We start from the raw sequence: 22,086 nt of genomic DNA, 5'->3' as shown, positions 1-22,086 counted from the left end.
TCGCTGTGAGACAACAGTGCTAACCACTACACCACTATGCCATCCATCTTTGTGGATGTTTTGCAAATCACTTAAACTGTAGTCAAACAGCGTGCAGCAGTATACTACAATTAATTTGCAAATAGAATAAGCTCCATTATCAAACCTTGGGCTTGTATTGGACAAATGCAGGGCTGCTGTTGTTATGCAAGTGATAAAGATATATTCCAAACCTCCTGCTAATTTTAACAGAATTAGGTACATCATGTGAAGATTAAAGAGCATTTTAAGGCATTAAAAAAAACTGCAGTGAAAAGTCGTAAACTAATTTCTTCAGCTTCAGGTAACTTACTAACAGGACAGGTGCAGTTTGTTAATACCAGTCTAAAAGAATATAATTACTGCTCATGGCATGTAGGTTAAATGTAGGCCTAAGGTGAGACTTGTCACTATATATAATGACAGAGTTGTTATAGTGGAAACAGGATTCAGTAATTAACAGGCCTTAATGTAGGACTGTAAACCGAGCGTTAATATCTTGAAATTCATTTCTGTAGCATTCTTGTTTTTAGACAACTCAACAACGACAAATAAATATGGCTCTAAAATGTTCACACTGTTGAATCTTCTCTATCGTTTTTGTAGATTGTGACTATGAATTTGTTCACTGGTAAATGGAGTGCAACATTTACCAGAAGCAACAGCTTCCAGTTTGGATTCAGGAGACAGACACTATCTCTACTTTTAAGATTAGGCTTAAAACTTTCCTTTTTGCTAAAGCATATAGTTAGGGCTGGACCAGGTGACCCTGAATCCTCCCTTAGTTATGCTGCAATAGATGTAGGCTGCCGGGGGATTCCCATGATGCATTGAGTTTTTCCTTTCCAGTCACCTTTCTCACTCACTATGTGTTAACAGACCTCTCTGTATTGAATCATATCTGTTATTAATCTCTGTCTCTCTTCCACAGCATGTCTTTATCCTGTCTTCCTTCTCTCACCCCAACCGGTCGCAGCAGATGGCCGCCCCTCCCTGAGCCTGGTTCTGCCGGAGGTTTCTTCCTGTTAAAAGGGAGTTTTTCCTTCCCACTGTCGCCAAAGTGCTTGCTCATAGGGGGTCATATGATTGTTGGGCTTTTCTCTGTATCTATGAAGCGCCTTGAGGCGACATTTGTTGTGATTTGGCGCTATATAAATAAAATTGAATTGAATTGAATTGAATTTAGGGAGCATCGTTTTAGTCTCACTGACTACTCACAGTGACTTCAACCCAGTGTTTCAAACACATGAATTTTATATGGGGCACAGTTACGTGAACACCTGTTCAATCTTTGGCAATTTATTCAAACTTGTTTTTTTAATCCATCTGAAACAATTCAGATGTTGCTAACCACCTACCCCTGGCCCTTTCCTGCTGGTCTGTTTCTCATCCAGCTACATCTCCAGTGAGTTTGAAATCCAACCATGGGATCACAGTTAGACATTTATACTGCTTATTCTTCACAAAGTGGGTCAATCTATTGATGCATGCATTCATTCATTTTCTCCCACTTATCCAATTCAGTGTCAGACGAAGGCTGGAGCCTATCCCAGCTGTCATAGAGCAAGATGCACCCTGGACAGGTTACCAACTACATTTAGAAACTATTCGTATTATTTAATAAATTATTTGAGAAAACTTTGTGCACCTATTTTCACGCCTACACACACCACTACCACAACAAACACCGTCACCCACCACATTCATATATGCTACGGTTTTATTGCAGCCTTACAGGCTCCTTACACATCTAAGGGATTTATGAAACTGTGACAAGCAGACTAGAGAAGCTATGAGTGTTTAACCCCACAGACTGCAGCAGTTTCAACCATCTAATAAGGTCATAGCAAACCACAAACAAACTGAATTTTCTATCAGGGCAGGTCAGACTTCATTTTCACAAATGGAGCTAAACACATTCACTGCTGTGTTTCATGCTCAGCTGACTGGTCTGCAGTGAAAAACAGATTTTGGTGGAAGCTATGGAGGAGAAGCGGCACAGCAGGAAAAACAGCAGAATAAACAAGGGGAAAGCAAGGCCAGTGCATTAACGAATGAGTCACCATGTAGCCAGCAGAGTTCAGCATTCAAGATTTTGACTTTCATTTAAGTGGTCTCACTCCAAATTGCCTCTTTCTGTAACATAAACATCTGACATTTATATGAAGTGCTTGAACATAGCCCTCAGTAGAGAGGTCTAAGTAGATTAGATAAACAGCTTAGGTAATCTATACAAGCACTATGGCTTACAAGGGTCTCTGAACTAAATGTATCTCTTTAAATCAGTGCTTCCCACACAAATTGAGCTTTAGACTTTACTTCAGTGGGCTTGACAGGGACATTAAAGCTGCCTAAGTGTATTCTGTGTTGCTTTTTAGCATTTCTTTTATTTATTTTGCCCATCTATTTACAATATTCCCCTCCTTTTGTTTTAAATGATAAGTGATCTCTACACAACTATTCCTGGCCCTTCCCATGGTGTTTTCCCACTAGCAGGGTGTCGTTGTGCTCTTTGGTGTCATTCAGCTCCAGAGAGTCTGTTATCCTGGAGTAGTACAGACTACAACAGCAGCTGGTAATGACAGTTCTTAGACAGCTCTGGAAACCTGCTGTAAGCTCAGCAGCTAACCTAACTCGCAGCAGGTGGAGAACTGCTTCACTGAACTTAGAGGTTGCATGCATCCCGTCTATACTGTCCTTGAATGAGCAGTGCTCAACAAGATAGGCAGCTGTGTTTTGAGTGAGCTAAAACTTATGAAGGCCTCGTTTTAATGGACCAAATAACTGAGCAGTAACTGGCCTGTGTTAAATATATCATTATAATTAGAAAGACTTACAGTGTGACAGAGTTTTTGTGGTCAGGTCCAGTCTGTCCCAGCCCCTTGGTGCTGTGTTTTCCAGCAGGCAGATTGTTTGCTTCATAGTCTGCATCCAGCAGCTCATTAGATTCTCCCAGAGCGACCTGTGGGCATGAATATATGAATATTTACCAGTGCTGCATTATATTTAGGCCACTACACTTTGCAGAGGATTTTTTCTAGGTATCAAATTCAACTTTTTTGGCTTCCTACGGGTCTCTACCTGAGACCTCAGCAGTAAACATCCTCATTGCAGGATCAAAAAAGTATCTGGATACAAATTATAAATATAACTGTTCACCCTGCAAAAACAAAACTCCATTGCAGATTACAGACAAGACATTTCCTTGGCAGCAAATTTAAGAAATTTGCAGGCCAGAGCAGCTGCAACAAAACTTAAATATTGAAAATTATTAATGGCAAACAAACAAACAAAAAAAAAACACCCTTACTTCACACAGTAGCAGCAGTCCAACGTTGTTGTTCTGGTTGGCAAAACAGTAGTTGGCACTTTTTGATGACATGTCAGCAAAGTAGATACCTTTACCAAACTGAGTGAAAGAGAAATGAGAAAATGTAATATACCGATGTGAGTTCAATTTCAATGCCTGAGATAATTTCATGTTGAAAATTGATCAAATTTTAGAGACTCCTTAAAATGTAATTATTTAGATCAATTTTATTGATTTTTTCTTAAAAATGTGTTTAACTTCTGTTACATACAAGCTGAGACAAAGTCAAACTGCATATTTTGTCTTTCATTCTCTCACCGAGGTTCCTACACGTTTAAAAAAATTTAAATCAAGACATTTTTAAGACACCAATGAAGAACAATGATGATAACAATATGTACTGTAAATATTAAATATTCAATAAATATTGAATATTGAATATCCAGGCTTTCCGCTAGTGTACTGCAACCCGTGTTGGACCTAAGACTGGTCTTAAGGACTGGTCTTTTTGAATTTTGATATTCCATCCTACCATGTAACCAGTAACAGGAGCTTCAGGGGGGGCCACTCGAAGTCCCTGACTGAGGATGCCGACCCAGTTAGACAGACGTGAACCGTGCCACAGCAGAGTCCTGGCAGACAGGTAGACGGTTAGCTTGGCTCATTGTGAAAGAAAACACAATTTTCATTGACATCAATGTTGGATTTTTATCAAGGCAAACATGCAACATAATAAATCTGATTTTGAAGTCAGCTTGAAGTCATAAAGCAGTAACAGTATTTCTTCCTACCTGTTACTTAACTGTGACAGGAAATTTTTGCTCTCCCCGTCTCTGTCCACTGAGAAAATGTCAAGCACAGTCATGCTGTAGTCACAGTGGGTGGGGGCGTGAGTAGTGTGCAGATACTGCTCTATCACCTTCACACAAAGAGGAGGAAAGTTAGCTCAATGCAAAATGCTGAAAGGAATCCAAGATAATACTGAAGACTAACAACTACACAAGTTTTAGTGTGAATGGAAATGTAGTCAGCCAAAGGAAATCTCCATGGTACCCACTCAATATCAGTCAGTTCACTGTGAGATATATGCACGTTATCTCTTGATTAAATTAAACAAGATTTGCCACTGTTTACAGAGCAGTGCCCCACCAGATAGGTATTTTAGTCTAAATAATAATAATAATAATAATAATGATGATTAAAAAAAAACACACACACATTAAAAAGCTAGTATTTCCAGCATATCAAATATTTTTTTTATTTCAACTGAAATCCCAACAACAGAGCCTGTGCTGTTTTCACATTTGGACATGATAGGAGGTCTCACAAACTCAGAAGCAGCAGCTTCTGCTGACAGACTAACTATCTGTGTTTGCAGACAGACCTCTGGAACACTATGTTCCTGACATAGTGTCGAGTAGTCTGTTCATCCTGCTGCCAAAAATAATATATGAGCCCTGACAGGTTTGGCATTAATAAAGTAACACCAGCAATTGCCCTACCAAGGAGAATATGATCAAATGAGAAGATTCACCACAAACTATCGACTAGTCAACACTGAGGTTCCAGCACTTCAAGTGAAATGACTACAAATGAATAAACTATTCTCTGTGCATAATGATTTAGATGCAGAAAAGTCTTAAGCAACTACATCAGCCTATCAAATTGTTTTGAGGCTAAGAACAAGTAACATCAATAATGTGACACGGTTTGGTAAAACTGGTTAGTTAATTATTTAAATCACACTGACCTTGTACTCATTGTTGCTGGAGTCCAGAGGCTGCAGTTTGCACTGGAGGGAGTGATACTGTCTGTCCAGAGGATGTTCATCGCTGTCTTCACTGGACTTGACCATTTTTACTGCTATCTGGATGTCACTCAGTGCCTTTAAAACAGGGATGGGAGACATTGTTCAGTTAAGAAAACATTTTTAAGCAAACTGAATAAAATCAAAACATTTTACCTCCAAAAGGGAAATTTTGGCTTTCAGCTCTTCTTCTGTTTGGATAAGTGGGGGAGTTTTCAACCTATAAGGGTTACACCTTTTAGTTACAGCAAGACAGGAATCGGTGGTAACTATCCACACTTTGGTTTTGTCTAAAGTTTCATCCTTTTACCCAAAGTCATGTGGGATGCGGGTGTAAAATTGATTGCATGCTTCTAAAAGGTCACGACTGCTCCCTTTCTTCTTCTTCAAGCAATCCTCGATCTTCTTCAGTGCTGAGTAACCTGCTCGGATCTGCTCTGGGGTCAGCTTGCCTAAAGATAGAAAGGAAGAAAAATGTCAAGTCTGACACAGTGCATGGAAATACTGGTCACTCTGTCACCAACTTCGTCTTCTCATTTAGTCAAATCAACCTATAATAATGAATTTGAGTCAGACTGACCAAGAGGAGCTTTCTTGGTGTCAAACTTCATCTCCAGCACACACTCCTCCATGGCTTTCAGATCACAGATGAGCTCCAGGAGAGACTGAATCCTTGAATCCAGCTCGGAGGTTTTCTTTTTTGGTACAGTATCCACTGTGGTCTGATTCTCCTCCTGGAAAGGTGAAAAACATCCAAGAATACAATCTGACACATCCAACCCAGTCAGCTCAAGGTGCTTTATATTATAAGGTGAAACCCTAAAACGATACAGACAGCCCCCATATAAGGAAACAATTGGTGACAGTGGGAAGAAAAAAATCCCTTTTAACAAGGCTCGGGGAGGGGCGGCTATCTACTGTGATCTTTTATTGAATGTAACATATTTCTGATGTTTTCTGATTCCAAAGACATGCAGTTTGTGGGAATAGGTTAATTGGATAATCCAAATTGCCACTAGGTGTGAATGTGCGAGTGAATGTGAGTGCGAATGGTTGTCTGTCCCTGTGTGTTGGCCCTGCGACAGACTGGCGACCTGTCCAGGGTGTACCCCGCCTCTCGCCCTATGACAGCTGGGATAGGCTCCAGCGCCCCCCGCGACCCTGAAAAGGATAAGCGGAAGCGAATGGATGGATGGATGGACATATTTCTGAACATATTTCTCCAGTGCAACTTCTGCTGACAGAAGTTTCGGCATTATAACACTCAAAGACTCCTTAATAGAAATCTATGGTACAATTCTTCAACAACAGAGATGACAGTTATCCGGCCCCCAAAGAGCTAATTAGGACCCAGAGATGCTAATCAGCTCAGGCCTCTGGACTGAGGTGTTTATGAAGCAGTAATTTTGTTGCTAGTAGTATGGCTTTTTTCTATTCACTTATATAGGAATTTCAAAGTAAGAACGCCCAGAGGCTTTGCCAACATGGCTGCTAAATGCCAAGAATGACTTTTAGTAAGACTTTTCCTAAACGTACCTTTTCATTCGTGCTGTAGTCCATAAACACCATGTCATATTTTCCAGCTACTTTCTCAAAACTATCTCGATGCTCCCATTCGTTCTTGGTCTTTTCAAAGAACCTGCAGCAAAACAAACAAGTCGGAATTTCAAACACACATCCATGCAAAGCACCTGGAAAACCTTTCTTTTCCCACTGTCAGTCACATAAAGTAAAGTAAAGTAAAATTTTTATTTATATAGCACCTTTCAAGATAAAATCACAAAGTGCTTTACGGAGGCAGAAAACAGACATTAAAATCTCAAACAAAACAAAATCAACCAAAAGCAAGTTTAAACAGATACGTTTTAACTGCTTTTTAAAAGACATGACTGAGTCCACAGATCTCAAACTCAAAGGGAGCGAGTTCCAGAGTCTGGGAGCCACTGATACAAACGCTCTGTCACCTTTTGTTTTTAACCTTGTATGCTGGACAACCAGCAACCCCTGGTCACAAGACCTCAGGGACCTGCTGGGGTGATAAGGAAGAAGAAGAGCACTTATGTAAGTTGGAGCTACACCGTCTATAAGTCATGATTATGATCTTAAAATGGACCCTAAACTTGACAGGAAGCCAATGTAGTTGAATCAGCAGAGGAGTGGCATGGGAGCATTTGTGATGCTTTATCAGAAGCCTAGCAGCAGCATTTTGAACACCCTGCAGTCGTTCCAGGGAGTCATTACTTAAGCAAGTAAACAAGGAATTACAATAGTCTAAGCGAGATGAAACAAAAACATGAATAATCATTTCCAATTCGGAACGTGACACAATGGGACTCAGCTTAGCGATATTTCTTAAATGGTAAAAACAAGAGCTAACCAAAGATTTGACGCGTGTGTCCAACGTCAGAGCTGGATCAAGTGTAACACCAAGGTTCCTAATGGAGGATTTAATATAAGAAGCAAGAGGGCCTAGATTTTTAACCACGAGGGGAACAAATTTCTCAGGAGCAAAGACAATGACTTCCGTTTTATCAGCATTTAGTTGAAGGTAATTAGCAGCCATCCAATCTCTAACGGAATCTAAGCAGGACTGCAAGATTTGGAGCTTAGAAACATCAGGTGGCCTAAAAGAGATATATAGCTGAATATCATCTGCATTACAATGATATGAAATATCAGAGAAAGAGCTAAGAAGTTGCAGAAGAGGAAGTAAATACAACAAAAACAATAACGGTCCCAAGACAGAGCCCTGAGGCACCCCATAGGCAAGAGAGCTGACGGAGGATGTGAACTTAGAGGTAGCTACAGAGAAAGATTGATTTGACAAATAGGATTTAAACCATTCCAATGTGGTACCCGATACACCCACCCAGTGGTTTAATCTATCTAACAAAATAAGATGATCAACAGTGTCAAAAGCAGAGGTCAGATCCAGCAACATCAAAACAGTGCACTCTCCAGCGTCATAATTCATCAAAATATCATTAGACACTCTAAGAAGTGCAGTTTTGGTAGAGTGAGCCTTACGAAAGCCAGATTGAAATTTATCAAGACTGTTATGTTCATCTAGAACAACTGCGAGTTGTTTGGCCACAACCTTTTCTAAAATCTTGGCAATAAAAAGCAATTTTGAGATGGGTCTGTAACTGGAAAGCAAAGAAGGATCAAGTTTAGGCTTTTTTAAAAGTGGGTGAATGACAGCACTTTTACAGTAACCAGGGACCTGACCAGAGAGTAGAGATGCATTAATAATTTTAAGAACACTAGGACCAATAGACTCAAAAACATTTTTAAACAAAGACCCAGATAAAATATAAAGGGGGCAAGAGGATGATCTAATTGAAGTAACCAGCTTCAACAACTCAGGTAAAGACACCAGTGAAAATCTTTCAAATATGACAGGCTTAAGTAAAATCGGAACGTCTTCATTCAAAGAAATTGGGACAGCAGCAGAAGCCGGAGCAACAATATCCCTAATAGTGTCAAATAAAACCTTAGGGTTACCTCTGCTCCTAGAGACTAGGTTTGAAAAATAAGCAGCCCTTGCATCATGAATTGAAGCGTTAAAGGAAACGAAAAGGTCTTTTAAATTGAAGAGATGAACCTGTAAACAAGTCTTTCTCCACAAACGCTCAGCTTTACGACAGACACGCTTTAAACAGCGAATGCTGTCGTTTATCCAGGGCGAGGGTTTTGTAACAGGGGCTAGTCTAGTTTTAATAGGGCAAATATTATCGATAATAGAAAGACAGTAATTATTAAAAAGATTTGTTAATAAATCAACATCATTAGAAGCAGGCAGAACCAAATTAAAAACATCAGAAAAACTCACTTTTTCTTGAAGACATCTTTGGCCTTCACCAGGTCTCCACCACAGACCGTAAGGCTGCTTTGACCTACTTTACCCACTGCAGAAACAAATGATAAAAATCAACAAAATGCATAAAGGTGGTACAATTTCTGCAAAATGACAAATATTTTCAAACAAAAACTGTCAGTTGACATTGAACATACCCCTGCCCCATCTCATCCACACACTGTAAACCTTGGAGTTGTCGTCCTCCAGCAGCTGGATCAGGTAATATTTGTTGTTGTTAAACTGAAGATTTGTCTACAAATTGAAACAAATGATGTTTACTGCAGGCTAAAAATTGGAAATTAAAGCTAAAAAACTGAATTTGTGAGTTTTAAAGTTGTCACTTTTTCATTATTACCTATAAAGTACTACCTATACTGCTCCAGGACGAAATAATAATAAATGTTATTAAAATGGATCTATCATGCTATTGCATATTTACTGAACAATGAGGTCAGCGTGTGCACAAATAATCCCTGTGAGCCAAAACCTCAGGGTTCAGTCTGCTCCAAACAGTCAGTTTCTGGCAGGGTTTTTCAGCTCTTGACTTTAGATGATGTCGTAGACAGGGATAGTCCCTAGTATGACCATCTAAGGCTGCGGTCCCCAACCTTTTTAGCGCCACGGACCGGTTTATGCCCGACAATATTTTCACGGACCGGCCTTTAAGGTGTCGCGGATAAATACAACAAAATAAAACCAGTACCGGTACCGAAAAAAAGAAGATTTATTCATAACACACATGAAAAGACCCAGGAAAACCGAGTTAACAATAAAAACGATAACAAAATAACGCTGAAAACCGATAAAAACCCTGAAAACTATACATTTCACACCTGAGCCTCAACTCTCGTGGCCCGGTACCAAACGACTCAAGGACCGGTACCAGTCCGAGGCCCGGGGGTTGGGGACCGCTGATCTAAGGCACACAGCCCTAAAAAAACTATAAAGATGGAACTGAGCATAATTTATTTCCTTTTAATTGTGTTACCTGGTTGAGCATCACGTCGTAAACATCATTTCCTTCATTGTAAACATGAGCCTGAAATAGAAATATAAAAATGAGTTATACAAATCAAAATAAACCCACCATGTCTGCATTCAGGAAATATAAATATTTGTATATAAAATATTTACTTTTTTGTGTTTAAAAAGAACAGATTTGCAATTATGTTAAAAAATAATTTAAACAGAACCAATTACCACGTCTTATATTTTCATGTAACAGTCATATGTAAATCTACTGACAATTAGGTAAGATTAATTTAATTATCTTCTAATTGTAACAATACTTCTCAGATTTATTGCTTGTCTGTTTAGTGTGTGGAAAAATGCAATCATATATAAGGTATTCAGTTGAAAACAACAAACTTTAAGCTTCACTGGAAGATTTATTTGTGTTTAACCAGACACTGATCAGAATAGTTTGTCACAAGAGGAACTGTAACTGGGGGAAAGCTTTGCCTTATAGCAGCCAGGTGTCAAACCACAAGCATGACTGACATGAATCGTGAGATTTATATATCGTGTGGATGCAGACACTGTACCTTTCCCAGTTTGGCTTTACATTCAGAGTCTACTGGTGCTTTTCCCTTCATGACCACTGTCTTCACAACTTCTGTTCAGAACAGATCAAACACAAAAGAGTAGTGAGGTGAAGAAACATCTACAGTTCAGATGCAATTCCATGCTCACCTGATCCTTAAAAGCTTTAAAAGTTACTGTGCTTTGATAATGACTAATATTGTCATGGCTGTAAAATGTTGTAAGTATATACAGAAATTAGATCCATGTTACCTTCACTTTTTACTTCTTCTTTGGCTTTTTTGGGCATTTCTTCAGTTTTTGTCTGGCTCTTGCTTTGTCCTCTTCTCTTCTTAGCTGCAGGCTGCTCTTCGGTGTCCTCCTCTTCCTCTTTAACTTGAGCTGGTTTCTCATTATGAGTAGCAACGTCACCAGCTTCATTCGGACTTTCTTAATAAAACAGGAGAAAAGAGGAAAGACTGTGAGTACCTCCAAGAATTCAGATTTTTCAATTAAATTTAAACTGAAATAAACGATATAAATTTCATGAAATTATGTTTTAGATACCATTTCTACAAAAGACATTTATTTAAAAATGAACTAAACTGCAGTTAAGAAAATATTAAGCAACACAATTTAAAAATGAGGATTTATGAAAACAGAACACAGGGAGCAGGGAGGATGACAGAAAATTCACAGCGAAAAACACACCTGCTTTTACAGTCTGACAGCGAACTTTCCGTTTGTACTTTGTGACAGGATTGATCTGAACCATCTTCTTCAGATCAACTTCATAGGCTGTCCCTGAGCCCAGAGAGAGAGTGACAGATGTTTTCCCCAAAGAGACGGCCGAGTCCAAGACGGCACAGGCTGATGGAGAGTATGGTTCCCACTGTCTATTATCCCCCATCCACTGCCACACTGATTAGAAATACACACAGAAGAAAATCTAACTCTTACACAGTGGCCTTTTAGAGATCAAAAACAAGTCTTTAAGTTATTAAAACTCTGTGTGTGTAATACCTGTTTTAAACTTCCTTAATTTTTGTCCCCTGACAAATACTTATTATATTAAAATAAAAAAGTATTAATGCTGCTGTTGTTTATAAAAATGAAAAAAAAAAAAAAGTCTGGATAAACAGCAAAACAGTAAAAAGAAAAATAAAACCAATACATGCTTCTTTTTTTTCCTGGAAGGTGCAGATAGCTGTCAAACATTTTAGGTTAATTTTAACAGAAGCAATACAAAGAGTGGCTGCAAGAAAAATCAGCCTTACTTTTAAAGGGAGCTCATTACACTCGAATTCTCCCCTTAGTTCAACAAATGCATCAGAACAAACTGTTTTTTCTCGCCTTCATTTCAGTGCAAACTCCCTTTATTCCAAGTTTGTTCTGATTGGCTGCTCTAGGCAAACAGAAGGTTTAAAAAGTAGCATGATCATGTTTGAGTTAACCCTCTCACTGACATCATTTGGAACAAAAATTTGAGGGAAAATTTCACAAACTAAATGTTTACAGTAATTTAAAGCATAATCATTTCTACACACATTGGCATCATTATTTTAAAATTAAAGTGGTCATATTTAACATAAACATGCCAGAATGTTAGCAGTATATATTAGACAGAAAGCAGGTCACATTAGAAAAGGCCCCTTCGCTTTTGGTATGCAATAAATGTAGCTCACAACAAATAAATACTTTTTTTGCTGGTCGTTTTAACCGCTTACTTAGGAACTTATTTTACCTGAAATTTTAGAAGCGCAACCGGATTTATCAGCAAACCGAGCTACAAAAATTGTTTCGTTTGTTTTTTAAGCTGACAATTTTTTATTATTATTTCACACAGACAGTACCGGTGTCTGAATTATGAGTGAAGTTTCATAATATTGATCTTCATGCTGTCTCCTGTCCGAACATGTCCACAGTTCAATGGCGTAGTTACCCTGCAGCAGCTACAATATTATGCTAATACGAGACACAGACCTGTTTTTGACTGGGCTTCTCCATTTTCTGGTGCACTCTCACATTTATTTCTGGAACTTCTCGCTCGCCTCATGGTGGGTTATTAAAAATAATTATCTGGCTGCTGTTAAAGGGGAACCTCAGCGATAACACTAAAACACGGCGGGAAACTTTTCCCCACCGTACTACTGTTTCCTGACCGGCAGCCGCACTGCAAACGATTGTTTCATGTGAAGATGAATCACTCCGCCGTGAAAACTGAAACCATTGTTGTTTCTGGCGCGAAGGCGGTTAATATGACAGCGATTTATATTAAACGCAGTTCAAAGTTTAATATACATTTAGGTTTATATTTGTTTTAATTTAGTCCTAACTTTGTCTATACTGTGGCCGAGAGGTAAACTTGATGTCGCAGATGCTGGACAGTAGGCGGAGTAGCACTCTTCGTTGTTCTCCTGAGGTGGGAACAGAGATTAGGGGCGAAAGTGTTCCGCCTTAGGTAGTGGTCGGAATTATTTTGTTGAAGGATTAGTGGGATTCTAACGTGACACTTTAGGAGGGCTGGATGAAAGTTGCATTTTAAGTCATTTAAACGTAACGTTTAGAAGCAGATGTTATGGTACCGCGTAGATTTAGCGCCTGTGTTCTCTGTCAGAGAACACCTCTGTGGATGCTGGTGTGCCGGGTGAGTACGGATTGATATTACCACTGAATGCAGCTTTTTAATCGCAGAGGTCAGACACATAAGCTATAGAGAACAAAATAGTTTCAGTCTGTACATTTACATTTTATTTATTTATTTGGCATAATATACACCATTTAGTCGTGGATCTACTCTACCTGTCCCCCAGATGTCAGGGCTGCCAACTCTCACTGGTGTAAAACATGATTTCTACGTTCATTCAAACACTGCCCAAACACATCTCTGAATACAACACTGAGGGGATTTTCTGGGGTTATTATAAGCTCAGCATAACAAATCTCTTGGCTATGTCTTTCTGACTGGAGCCAGTAAGGCTGCTGTCTGGTTCCCAGTTACCTTGGACTCAAACATTTCATTAAATAAACTAAAACTGCACTTACTGGCCACTTCATTATTTACACCTTGCTAGCACTGGATTGGCCATCCTTTTGCCTTCAGAATACCGTGATCATAAATAGGTGGACATGGTCAGCAACAATACTCGAGTATATTGTTACACAAACAACCACGTCACGTAACATAAATTACTTTTCATCCAAATTTTGATGCTTGGTTTGAATTTCCTTAGGTCTTTTTGTCCATTTTTGCATGCCTAAATGCGTTAAGTCGCTGCTATGTGATTAGCTGATGAAATATGTACGTTAACAAGCACTCAAACAGTACATGTGCCTAATGTAGTGGCCACTGGATCTTTTGAAAAAATGAAACACAAATTTTGTTTGTTTTCTTTGTTTTTTTCTAAAATCTGTCTGTAATTGGATTTCTTGTTTTTTATTTTCCTCATATAATCATATTTCAGTTTAATTCAAAGGTCAGTAAAACGGCATAATTTAAACCTGTTATTTCAGGCAATGAGTGCAGCTACACACCCACAGCCACAGGTAGATTTCCTAAAGGGTGAACCACACAGAAAACACCCAGGTGTGACCAACTTGAAAACTCTACGGCTACCTGAGGAACTCCACGTGGCTGCACAGTCGATTATTCACAGTAAGCTTAGTGTTGGTAAATCAGTAAATATAACAGATCTTTCTGACCAGCTTCATTGGTTGAAACCCTTTGCCTCTCATCCATCTCTGCATCTGTAGGAGCTCAGGTGAATCAGCTTCCCGAGCGCATTCACAAGCTCACAAACTTCCTGTGGAGCAGGAAACGAGCGGTCGAGGATTTAACTCTGAGGCAGAAAGCTGTGAGCCTGGAGAAAGAACTGTGGGAGAAAGCCATGCAAAAGGGAGGAGGTGGGTGACATATGTATAATTTTTTTTAAAGTAATAATACACATGCAACAAGATCATATCATGCAGCAGCTAGAAAAAATAAATATACATTCATTCTGCAGATATAGACGAGCAAGCAATGGAAGACCGCATCAGGAGGAAAGTTTTCTCAGAGCTCCGAAGAACGACATATCACTGGGCACCCACGAAGTAACATGTCATTTAACTACAGTGTTATCCATTATCAGTTTTTCACGTTTCAGTCTGTTCTGAATGCCTCTTTGTTATATTTACTCATTCCTAAAGGAGAAAAAGTCTCTTTTACCCATAATAGGAGAAGCTAAAACTGCAATTTATGACAAATGCTGAACATTTTATACCTTTAACAGACTTAAGATGCTTTCTTTAGATAAACCCAGTGAATGGTTGCGCTCCACCATGATCCATCCTGAAGTTGTAGTTTTGGTCCTTAAATCTGACATGCAGTAGATTTACAAGCATCTCACTGTGTTTCAGGTACGATGAAGAGCTGGGCGTGGTCTACATGGCAGCTCGACTTGCTGGCAGTTACGCTGCAGTGAGGAGAGCTCTGAATGAGGTAGCAAAGTGCTGTGGAGGCGACCGGCTTATGTGGTGATACAGGGAGCTTCCTTTTTAAGAATCGCTTGAATCCAAGCACAAGTTGTTTTTTGTGGTTAAACTCAGTTATACCTGCAGTTTTTTTCCCCTCATCATTTAGATAAAGAAGAGGGATCCCTCCTTTGCTCCTCACACTCTCCTGGATTTTGGTTCTGGGTTAGGAACAGTTGTCTGGTTAGTGTGCAACACTAGTAAAACATGTAAATGCTTTAGTCTGAATAGCTAAACTAAGTTTATAATCTGGCCGTTTCCTCAGGGCATCTCACGCATGCTGGGGTGACTCTTTGAAGGAGATGGTGTGTGTGGACAGCTCAGGGCCAATGAACATTTTGGCAGAACGACTTCTGAAAGGTAGACACAATTTATTTTTGTTTCTTTATGTGTAATACAGATGTTAATAAGAACTGACTGGATTGTATTATTATTATTATTTTTGAGCAGGTGACGACGAAAGAGCTGAACCCTGCATCAAACAAGTGTATTTCAGGCAGTTTCTCCCTGTCTCTCCTAAGGTAAAACTCCCTCAGCTTTTATTTAAGTCACAATGTGTTCACTGTCAAGAGTTTAAACAATTCAGTGTGTTATTAAAAATGTATATGCAATATTCTAGACTTATATTCTGGGTTATACATGGATTTTTAAAATATTTTTAGTCGTTGTTCTAGAAAAGAACACAAACAGACAAAATCAAAAAATAAAGAAAATCCCAATATTTTTGATTTGCTGTCATTAATGTTCCAGATAATCTCAACAACTGGAAATCCTGACCATCCTTTTTCTCCTTTCAGGTGCAGTTTGATTTAGTCACTGCAGCTTTTACCCTCTCAGAGCTGCCAAATGTGAAAGACCGAGAGGAGGCAGCATTCACTCTTTGGAGAAAGACAAGCTCATATCTGGTGAGATCAAATAAAGATACAACTTAAGAAAATGATTGGTGAGCCTCTGGTGTTTAAAAGGAAACAGAAAAAAAAAAAACTATTACTCGTTGCATTTTATATTCTAGGTGCTGGTGGAAAATGGGACCAAAGAGGGCCATCAGATACTCATGGAAGCCAGAGATACTTTATTGAAGGTATTTAAACACACTAGATAAGACAGCAGTTCACAATAGTTGTTATTGATCAAACTAAATTGTTGGTTTTCTGACTCCAGAAACAAGAGAAGACCGTTTATGACTCCAGGCCAGCATCAGTGTTTGCTCCAGTAAGTTTAACACCCAGTAGATTTAATTAAAGTCATACTTAGAGCCATTAGTGTCTCAGTCTTATTGCATGTCTATTTATTTATTTATTTATTTATTTTAGTGTTCGCATGAACTGGTGTGTCCCAAACTGGCCCATGAGCCCGTCACACCCTGCAACTTCCAGCAGCATTACCAACCTCTGTCTCTACCCAGGGTAAGACTCAACTGTCTGTTTACAGCTTTTCACTTTAAATGGGATCTAATCTGTTAATTACCAGGTCTCTTTCTTTTTATTCTTGGACTCCACCGGAGCAGCACTGCATGAATTTTAAATTATCCTTATTGTCCTAAGACAACACTGGTGAATTAGTGCTTGAGTAGTACCAGCTAATATAGTCAGGCTCACCTCAACGCACAGCTGGTGCTCTGCAACAGGTCTCCTGGAGAGGGGCTGGACTCTTAGTCTAGAGTTGCCCTCAGAGAAAGATGGCAAGCAGTGGTGGGTATACAGTTATGGTCACAAACTCTAAGTAGTGACAAAAAGATCACAGATAGAAGCAGTAGAAATCAACTACCTCCGCAGGGTGGCTCACTGTTGTCATTTGGGAGTCCTTTCTGAGGGCTTCAGAGTACATCTGCAACTCGAAAGGAGCCAGCTGAGGTTTTTTGAGGATCTGACTAGGATATGACCCGGACACCTCCTTGGTGAGGCATTTTGAGCATATTCTACTTAGAGAATCTCTGGGACAGACCCACAAGATTATGCCTCAGCTGCTTTGGGAACACCTCGGATGAGCCGGAAGGGTGACGGGAGGAGAGGAAGTTCTGAGGCTTTTCTTCCTGCAAATCAAGCAACAGACCAAATAAGACTAAAACATTTTAGTGTAATCTGCAAAAACAACATATAGTCTTCTGTACCAGGCTCTGCTATTAAAATCAGCTGCACTTTATTCCCTTCTGTGAACACAGCTGAAGTTTCGTATTATTGTATATTGTCAGGAAACTCATATTTATTCAATAGCATGTAAAACATAAAAGACACAAAGTCTTGCGCCAAGATTTTATTTTGGATTGAATTTGTTATTTTTAACTTCATAACTTTTTCTTCTTGTTGCCTTTTAAGTATTATTAATTTACACTTTACACAGAAAGTGCTATATATGCAAACATGTTTTGTTTTTTGTTTTTTCAGATAAATGCTGAATGAATTCCATATCAACCCTTTTTTTCTTTTCCAGCACAATGACCGTCAGATCGAGAAGTTCAGCTACCTAATTTTGAGGCGGACAGAAGCAGTGGAGGAAGGCACAAAGGGTGTGGAGTGGGCCAGGCTGATTGCACCAGTGCTGCGCAGAACGAGGCATGTCCACTGTCACGTGTGTTGCCCGGACGGACAGCTACAGCACATGGTGGTGACAGCCCGTAAACACGGCAGGTAAAAAGAAAAATCAGTGTCACACAAATTCGTCAGCTGCAGAATAGGTTTAGTCCTTTTCCTTAAATGCTAGCATAGAGCAGGGGTGGGCAACTCCAGGCCTCAAGGGCCGGTGTCCTGCAGGTTTTAGATATCACCTTGGGTCAACACACCTGAACAAATGATTAGTTCATTACCAGCCCTCTGGAGATCTTTCGCTGTGTCCCATTTCGGGCGCTGTGTCCCATTTCAGGGTCTGCACGCTTGAAGTACGCATTTTAAGTGCGGTTACGTCACCGCCACGCGACGACGGCTGTCCCAATTCGAAGTGTACTTCAAATACATACTCCAAATGCGCCGTCGATTTCCCCAAATATCAAGCGTGGTCCGGTGCACGCTTCGTGGTCCCATATATCCCACAATTCATAGCGCGGCGGTGGGTGTGGATACTTTTTCCGCAAAATACGGCAGAAGGGAGCGGCCAAGAGTGAACTGTCAAAAGTAAGTACTGAATATGACGTCACTTATTCATGTGCGAATGTTTAATAATGAAGAACATTAAAACATTGCTGTTGGCCACATGTCGGCAAAGTTATGTGACACTAGTGATGTTTGTACTTTCAGCATTAACTTGGTTTTAAAGCCTCTACTTCTAAATATACATATAGTCGACCTTAATCTTACAGAGAATCTGGTGATTTTATGGATAATTAAAGTCAGTCATATATCCACAAACACAACAAGCTGAAAGTCAGTGATATAGATTATATATATATATATATATATATATATATATATATATATATATATATATATATATATATATATATATATATATATCATAATAATCTGACAATACTATAATATTGGCCATATTATATTTACATTACCATAGTGAGATGACTTTAGTCTCATGAACAACATTAACTAATTATTATTTACTAGCTAATCTTAAATGACTGTTCAGTACAGAAATGAAGCCCTTGAATCATGTTTTACAGTCCTGTGGTCTCAGCCTCAGATACTCAACTAATCAAAGTGATGTCATGACAAAAATGATTGACCAACAAAACAATTTTCTCCTTCATTTCTGTCAAACAAAGCTGTATGTAACGTGTCTCGCGGTTAGTATCATGGTTGCTAGGCAACCTGAACGGCGCGACGAAGCATATACCGTCCCATTTCACAAGCCTCTCACTTCCGCACTTCTCGTACTTATAGTACGCACAGTACGTAGTACGCGTAGTGCGCGTACTTCAAGCGTGCAGACCCTGAAATGGGACACAGCTGGGGTCTGCACGCTTGAAGTACGCATTTTAAGTGCGGTTACGTCACCGCCACGCGACGACGGCTGTCCCAATTCGAAGTGTACTTCAAATACATACTCCAAATGCGCCGTCGATTTCCCCAAATATCAAGCGTGGTCCGGTGCACGCTTCGTGGTCCCATATACCCCACAATTCATAGCGCGGCGGTGGGTGTGGATAATTTTGCCGCAAAATACGGCAGAAGGGAGCGGCTGAAAAGTGAACTGTCAAAAGTAAGTACTGAATATGACGTCACTTATTCATGTGCGAATGTTTAATAATGAAGAACATTAAAACATTGCTGTTGGCCACATGTCGGCAAAGTTATGTGACACTAGTGATGTTTGTACTTTCAGCATTAACTTGGTTTTAAAGCCTCTACTTCTAAATATACATATAGTCGACCTTAATCTTACAGAGAATCTGATGATTTTATGGATAATTAAAGTCAGTCATATATCCACAAACACAACAAGCTGAAAGTCAGTGATATAGATTATATATATATATATATATATATATATATATATATATATATATATATATATATATATATATATATATATATATATATCTCATAATAATCTGACAATACTATAATATTGGCCATATTATATTTACATTACCATAGTGAGATGACTTTAGTCTCATGAACAACATTAACTAATTATTATTTACTAGCTAATCTTAAATGACTGTTCAGTACAGAAATGAAGCCCTTGAATCATGTTTTACAGTCCTGTGGTCTCAGCCTCAGATACTCAACTAATCAAAGTGATGTCAGAACAAAAATGAATGGCCAACAAAACAATTTTCTCCTTCATTTCTGTCAAACAAAGCTGTATGTAACGTGTCTCGCGGTTAGTATCATGGTTGCTAGGCAACCTGAACAGCGCAACGAAGCATATACCGTCCCATTTCACAAGCCTCTCACTTCCGCACTTCTCGTACTTGTAGTACGCACCGTACGTAGTACGCGTAGTGCGCGTACTTCAAGCGTGCAGACCCTGAAATGGGACACAGCCTTTAAGACATGTTGAGGAGTCATTTAGCCATTTAAATCAGCTGTGTGGGCTCAAGGATACCTGCAGCACACTGGCCCTTGAGGCCTGGAGTTGCCCACCTCTGGCATAGAGAGATGAAGACATAATGCACATTGTAGGAGAGAGAAGACAAAAGGTACTGACATTCAGTAGTGACAGGTGAGTGCATTGGGAGGGAAAAGAAGAGAGTGAAGAAGAACTGCTCAGTGCATCATGGGAAGTCCCCCAGCAGTCTGACTAAAGGATTCTTCAGGGTCCTCAAATTCTGCTCAGGTTTCATCAAAAAGAAACGTTTGAAGTCTAATTTTATAATCGAGAGGATATCAGTCCTGAATCCAGAGATATTAAGACTCTAGGTTGGATCGGATACCATAGGGTTTTTAGGATATGATGTTAGGGACCAGGTGCATTAAAATAAACTAAGAAGAAATATGTCATTATAATGCTTATTAGGGCTGCGTACTGTTTGAATTTGATTCAGTGTGGGGCCACACAGTTCATCAACAACATTTTCTAAAATTAACAAAACTCCTCGGATGTTTAAAGATTTCCTAGACACAGGTAGGCACGCAGTAAAGATGCGGGAAATACAGAAAGAGAGAATGAGGGAAGGAAATGCAGCAAAAGATCTGGCTTGCCTGGACTTCAAACTGAGGAATCGCTGATCAAATTTTGCTATAATTCTGAATTATGTGATCAGAAAATGTGTCAGAACTAGACCAAATAGAGCAGAAATTCATTGTAAACCTTCTGTATGTCATAGTAATCGATACTCTGTGCTACAGGCAGCCTTTGGTTGCTGGATATTCTTATTTCTTTTTGTTGTATGAGTTTTATTGTCACTGATGGACTTATTTGACTGTTTTGTTTTGTATTGGGGTTTTTTCTGTTTAATTGTTCTATTTCAATGTCATTTTAATCAGAGATATGTACCGCTGCGCTCGGAGCAGTGACTGGGGAGATCAAATGCCGATCATTCAGGGTGTAGAGGAAGACGTCAACAGTGATTCAGAGTGACGATTCAGCCATAAAGACAGACTCTGTGGAAACATACGATACATCGTGAAACTGATAATACTTTGATTTATAGACAAAGGAGCTGCAAATTACATATACATTTCCTCTCTGCAGTTTTCTTTATTGTGTACCACCTCCAATAAACCATTATATTTTTAAGTGTGATGCTCTTCGGACTGAAACGTGTCTTTTAAAAAGTATTTTGAAATTGAATTTACCTTGAGAAGCATTTCACTTTGAATGCGGTCCAAACAAACCTTAAAGTTGTTTATTCAGCAGAACAATACATAACATGAGCTTTATGTATTTTTTTTGGTAACATAACATTTCACAGCCTTAAAATAAAAAGGGTAAAATTTCTTTTTGCACGTTTCAGTGTTGCAGCTCAATTCAGTGACACTGTGAGACTCAAAGTGAGATTTCAGCAACATTTTTAATTTACTGCAGGCCACAAAAATGATCCAGTAAACTTGATTATTAACCTAGACTTATGTAAATGACTATTTATAAAAACAAACAAACAAACAAAAAAGACTCCAGGCTATGACATATAGCTCCAATAATTGTTTCGGTGCTTCACCATCTGTAATGTGGTCATGAAAACAGCTGGATGTCATGTCTGCCATAAATGAGCTAGACTTTCTTCTTTGTTGTAGTCATAAACAAGCACTTCAGACGACAAGACCAGTTTAACTAAAGATTCAGGGGATTATTATTTACACTTAAGGGACTTTATCTGAATCTCAACCATTAGAGTCACTAAATACTTTAAAAAGCATGTTTTTGGAGTGGACGGCAGCTGAAGTACCAACGAAAAGCATACAGGCACAAGGAGGAAAGGCAACGTCCACACGGAAAGACCCAAGCTAGGGTTCAAACCAGGAACTTTCTTGACACGTGGCAATATTCAAGGTTCTTTATTTGTCACATGCATAGTATACAGTACATAAGTATAACACACAGTGAAATGTAACCTGACACGCTCCTCGACATGTGCAAAAATGGAGGGGGGTAGAGGAAGAACATTATATATATAGTATATACATTAGGTGAATATGCAGTAGTAGCAGCGAGCAGGTGAATTCT

General features: G+C 39.2%; 2 protein-coding genes across 3 annotated transcripts in view; one reads left to right on the top strand and one right to left on the bottom strand.

Moving 5' to 3' along the window:
• parp2 (poly (ADP-ribose) polymerase 2) overlaps positions 1–12,841 on the bottom strand; it is a 33,645-nt gene extending 20,804 nt beyond the window's left edge. The window contains exons 1-16 of one of the 2 annotated variants that reach the window (XM_085139318.1): positions 12,499–12,841; positions 11,227–11,436; positions 10,789–10,965; positions 10,539–10,609; positions 9,983–10,033; positions 9,150–9,246; positions 8,968–9,043; positions 6,672–6,774; positions 5,716–5,869; positions 5,446–5,587; positions 5,292–5,355; positions 5,079–5,213; positions 4,120–4,247; positions 3,861–3,960; positions 3,329–3,427; positions 2,856–2,980 (exon numbers count right to left, since the gene is read on the bottom strand). In XM_085139318.1, the coding sequence (XP_084995444.1) occupies positions 2,856–2,980; positions 3,329–3,427; positions 3,861–3,960; positions 4,120–4,247; positions 5,079–5,213; positions 5,292–5,355; positions 5,446–5,587; positions 5,716–5,869; positions 6,672–6,774; positions 8,968–9,043; positions 9,150–9,246; positions 9,983–10,033; positions 10,539–10,609; positions 10,789–10,965; positions 11,227–11,436; positions 12,499–12,571 (1,805 nt within the window). In that variant the 5' untranslated portion in view covers positions 12,572–12,841. The other variant, XM_085139319.1, reaches the window with a different exon arrangement.
• A 49-nt stretch (positions 12,842–12,890) lies between these two features.
• On the top strand, positions 12,891–21,165 carry mettl17 (methyltransferase like 17). Its single transcript, XM_085139328.1, has 14 exons — positions 12,891–13,162; positions 14,029–14,170; positions 14,269–14,418; positions 14,520–14,607; positions 14,914–14,995; positions 15,137–15,210; positions 15,293–15,387; positions 15,478–15,548; positions 15,825–15,932; positions 16,040–16,108; positions 16,189–16,239; positions 16,341–16,433; positions 17,458–17,654; positions 20,907–21,165. The coding sequence occupies exons 1-14, from the start codon at positions 13,094–13,096 to the stop codon at positions 20,998–21,000; spliced, it is 1,383 nt and encodes a 460-aa protein (XP_084995454.1). The 5' UTR covers positions 12,891–13,093; the 3' UTR covers positions 21,001–21,165.
• Positions 21,166–22,086: the final 921 nt, after the last annotated feature.

The sequence above is a fragment of the Neolamprologus multifasciatus genome, chromosome 18 (assembly GCF_963576455.1).
Source record: "Neolamprologus multifasciatus chromosome 18, fNeoMul1.2, whole genome shotgun sequence".
NCBI lineage: Eukaryota > Metazoa > Chordata > Actinopteri > Cichliformes > Cichlidae > Neolamprologus > Neolamprologus multifasciatus.
This window is presented reverse-complemented; position numbering and strand designations above follow the sequence as displayed.

Bases quoted from the DNA above. Each gene is read 5' to 3' on its own strand.
- mettl17 (XM_085139328.1), top strand. From the start codon at position 13,094: ATGGTACCGCGTAGATTTAGCGCCTGTGTTCTCTGTCAGAGAACACCT. The intron at 15,211-15,292 runs GTTAGTGTGCAA...CCGTTTCCTCAG, and splicing joins GGGTTAGGAACAGTTGTCTG to GGCATCTCACGCATGCTGGG. The intron at 15,549-15,824 runs GTAAAACTCCCT...TTCTCCTTTCAG, and splicing joins TTCTCCCTGTCTCTCCTAAG to GTGCAGTTTGATTTAGTCAC.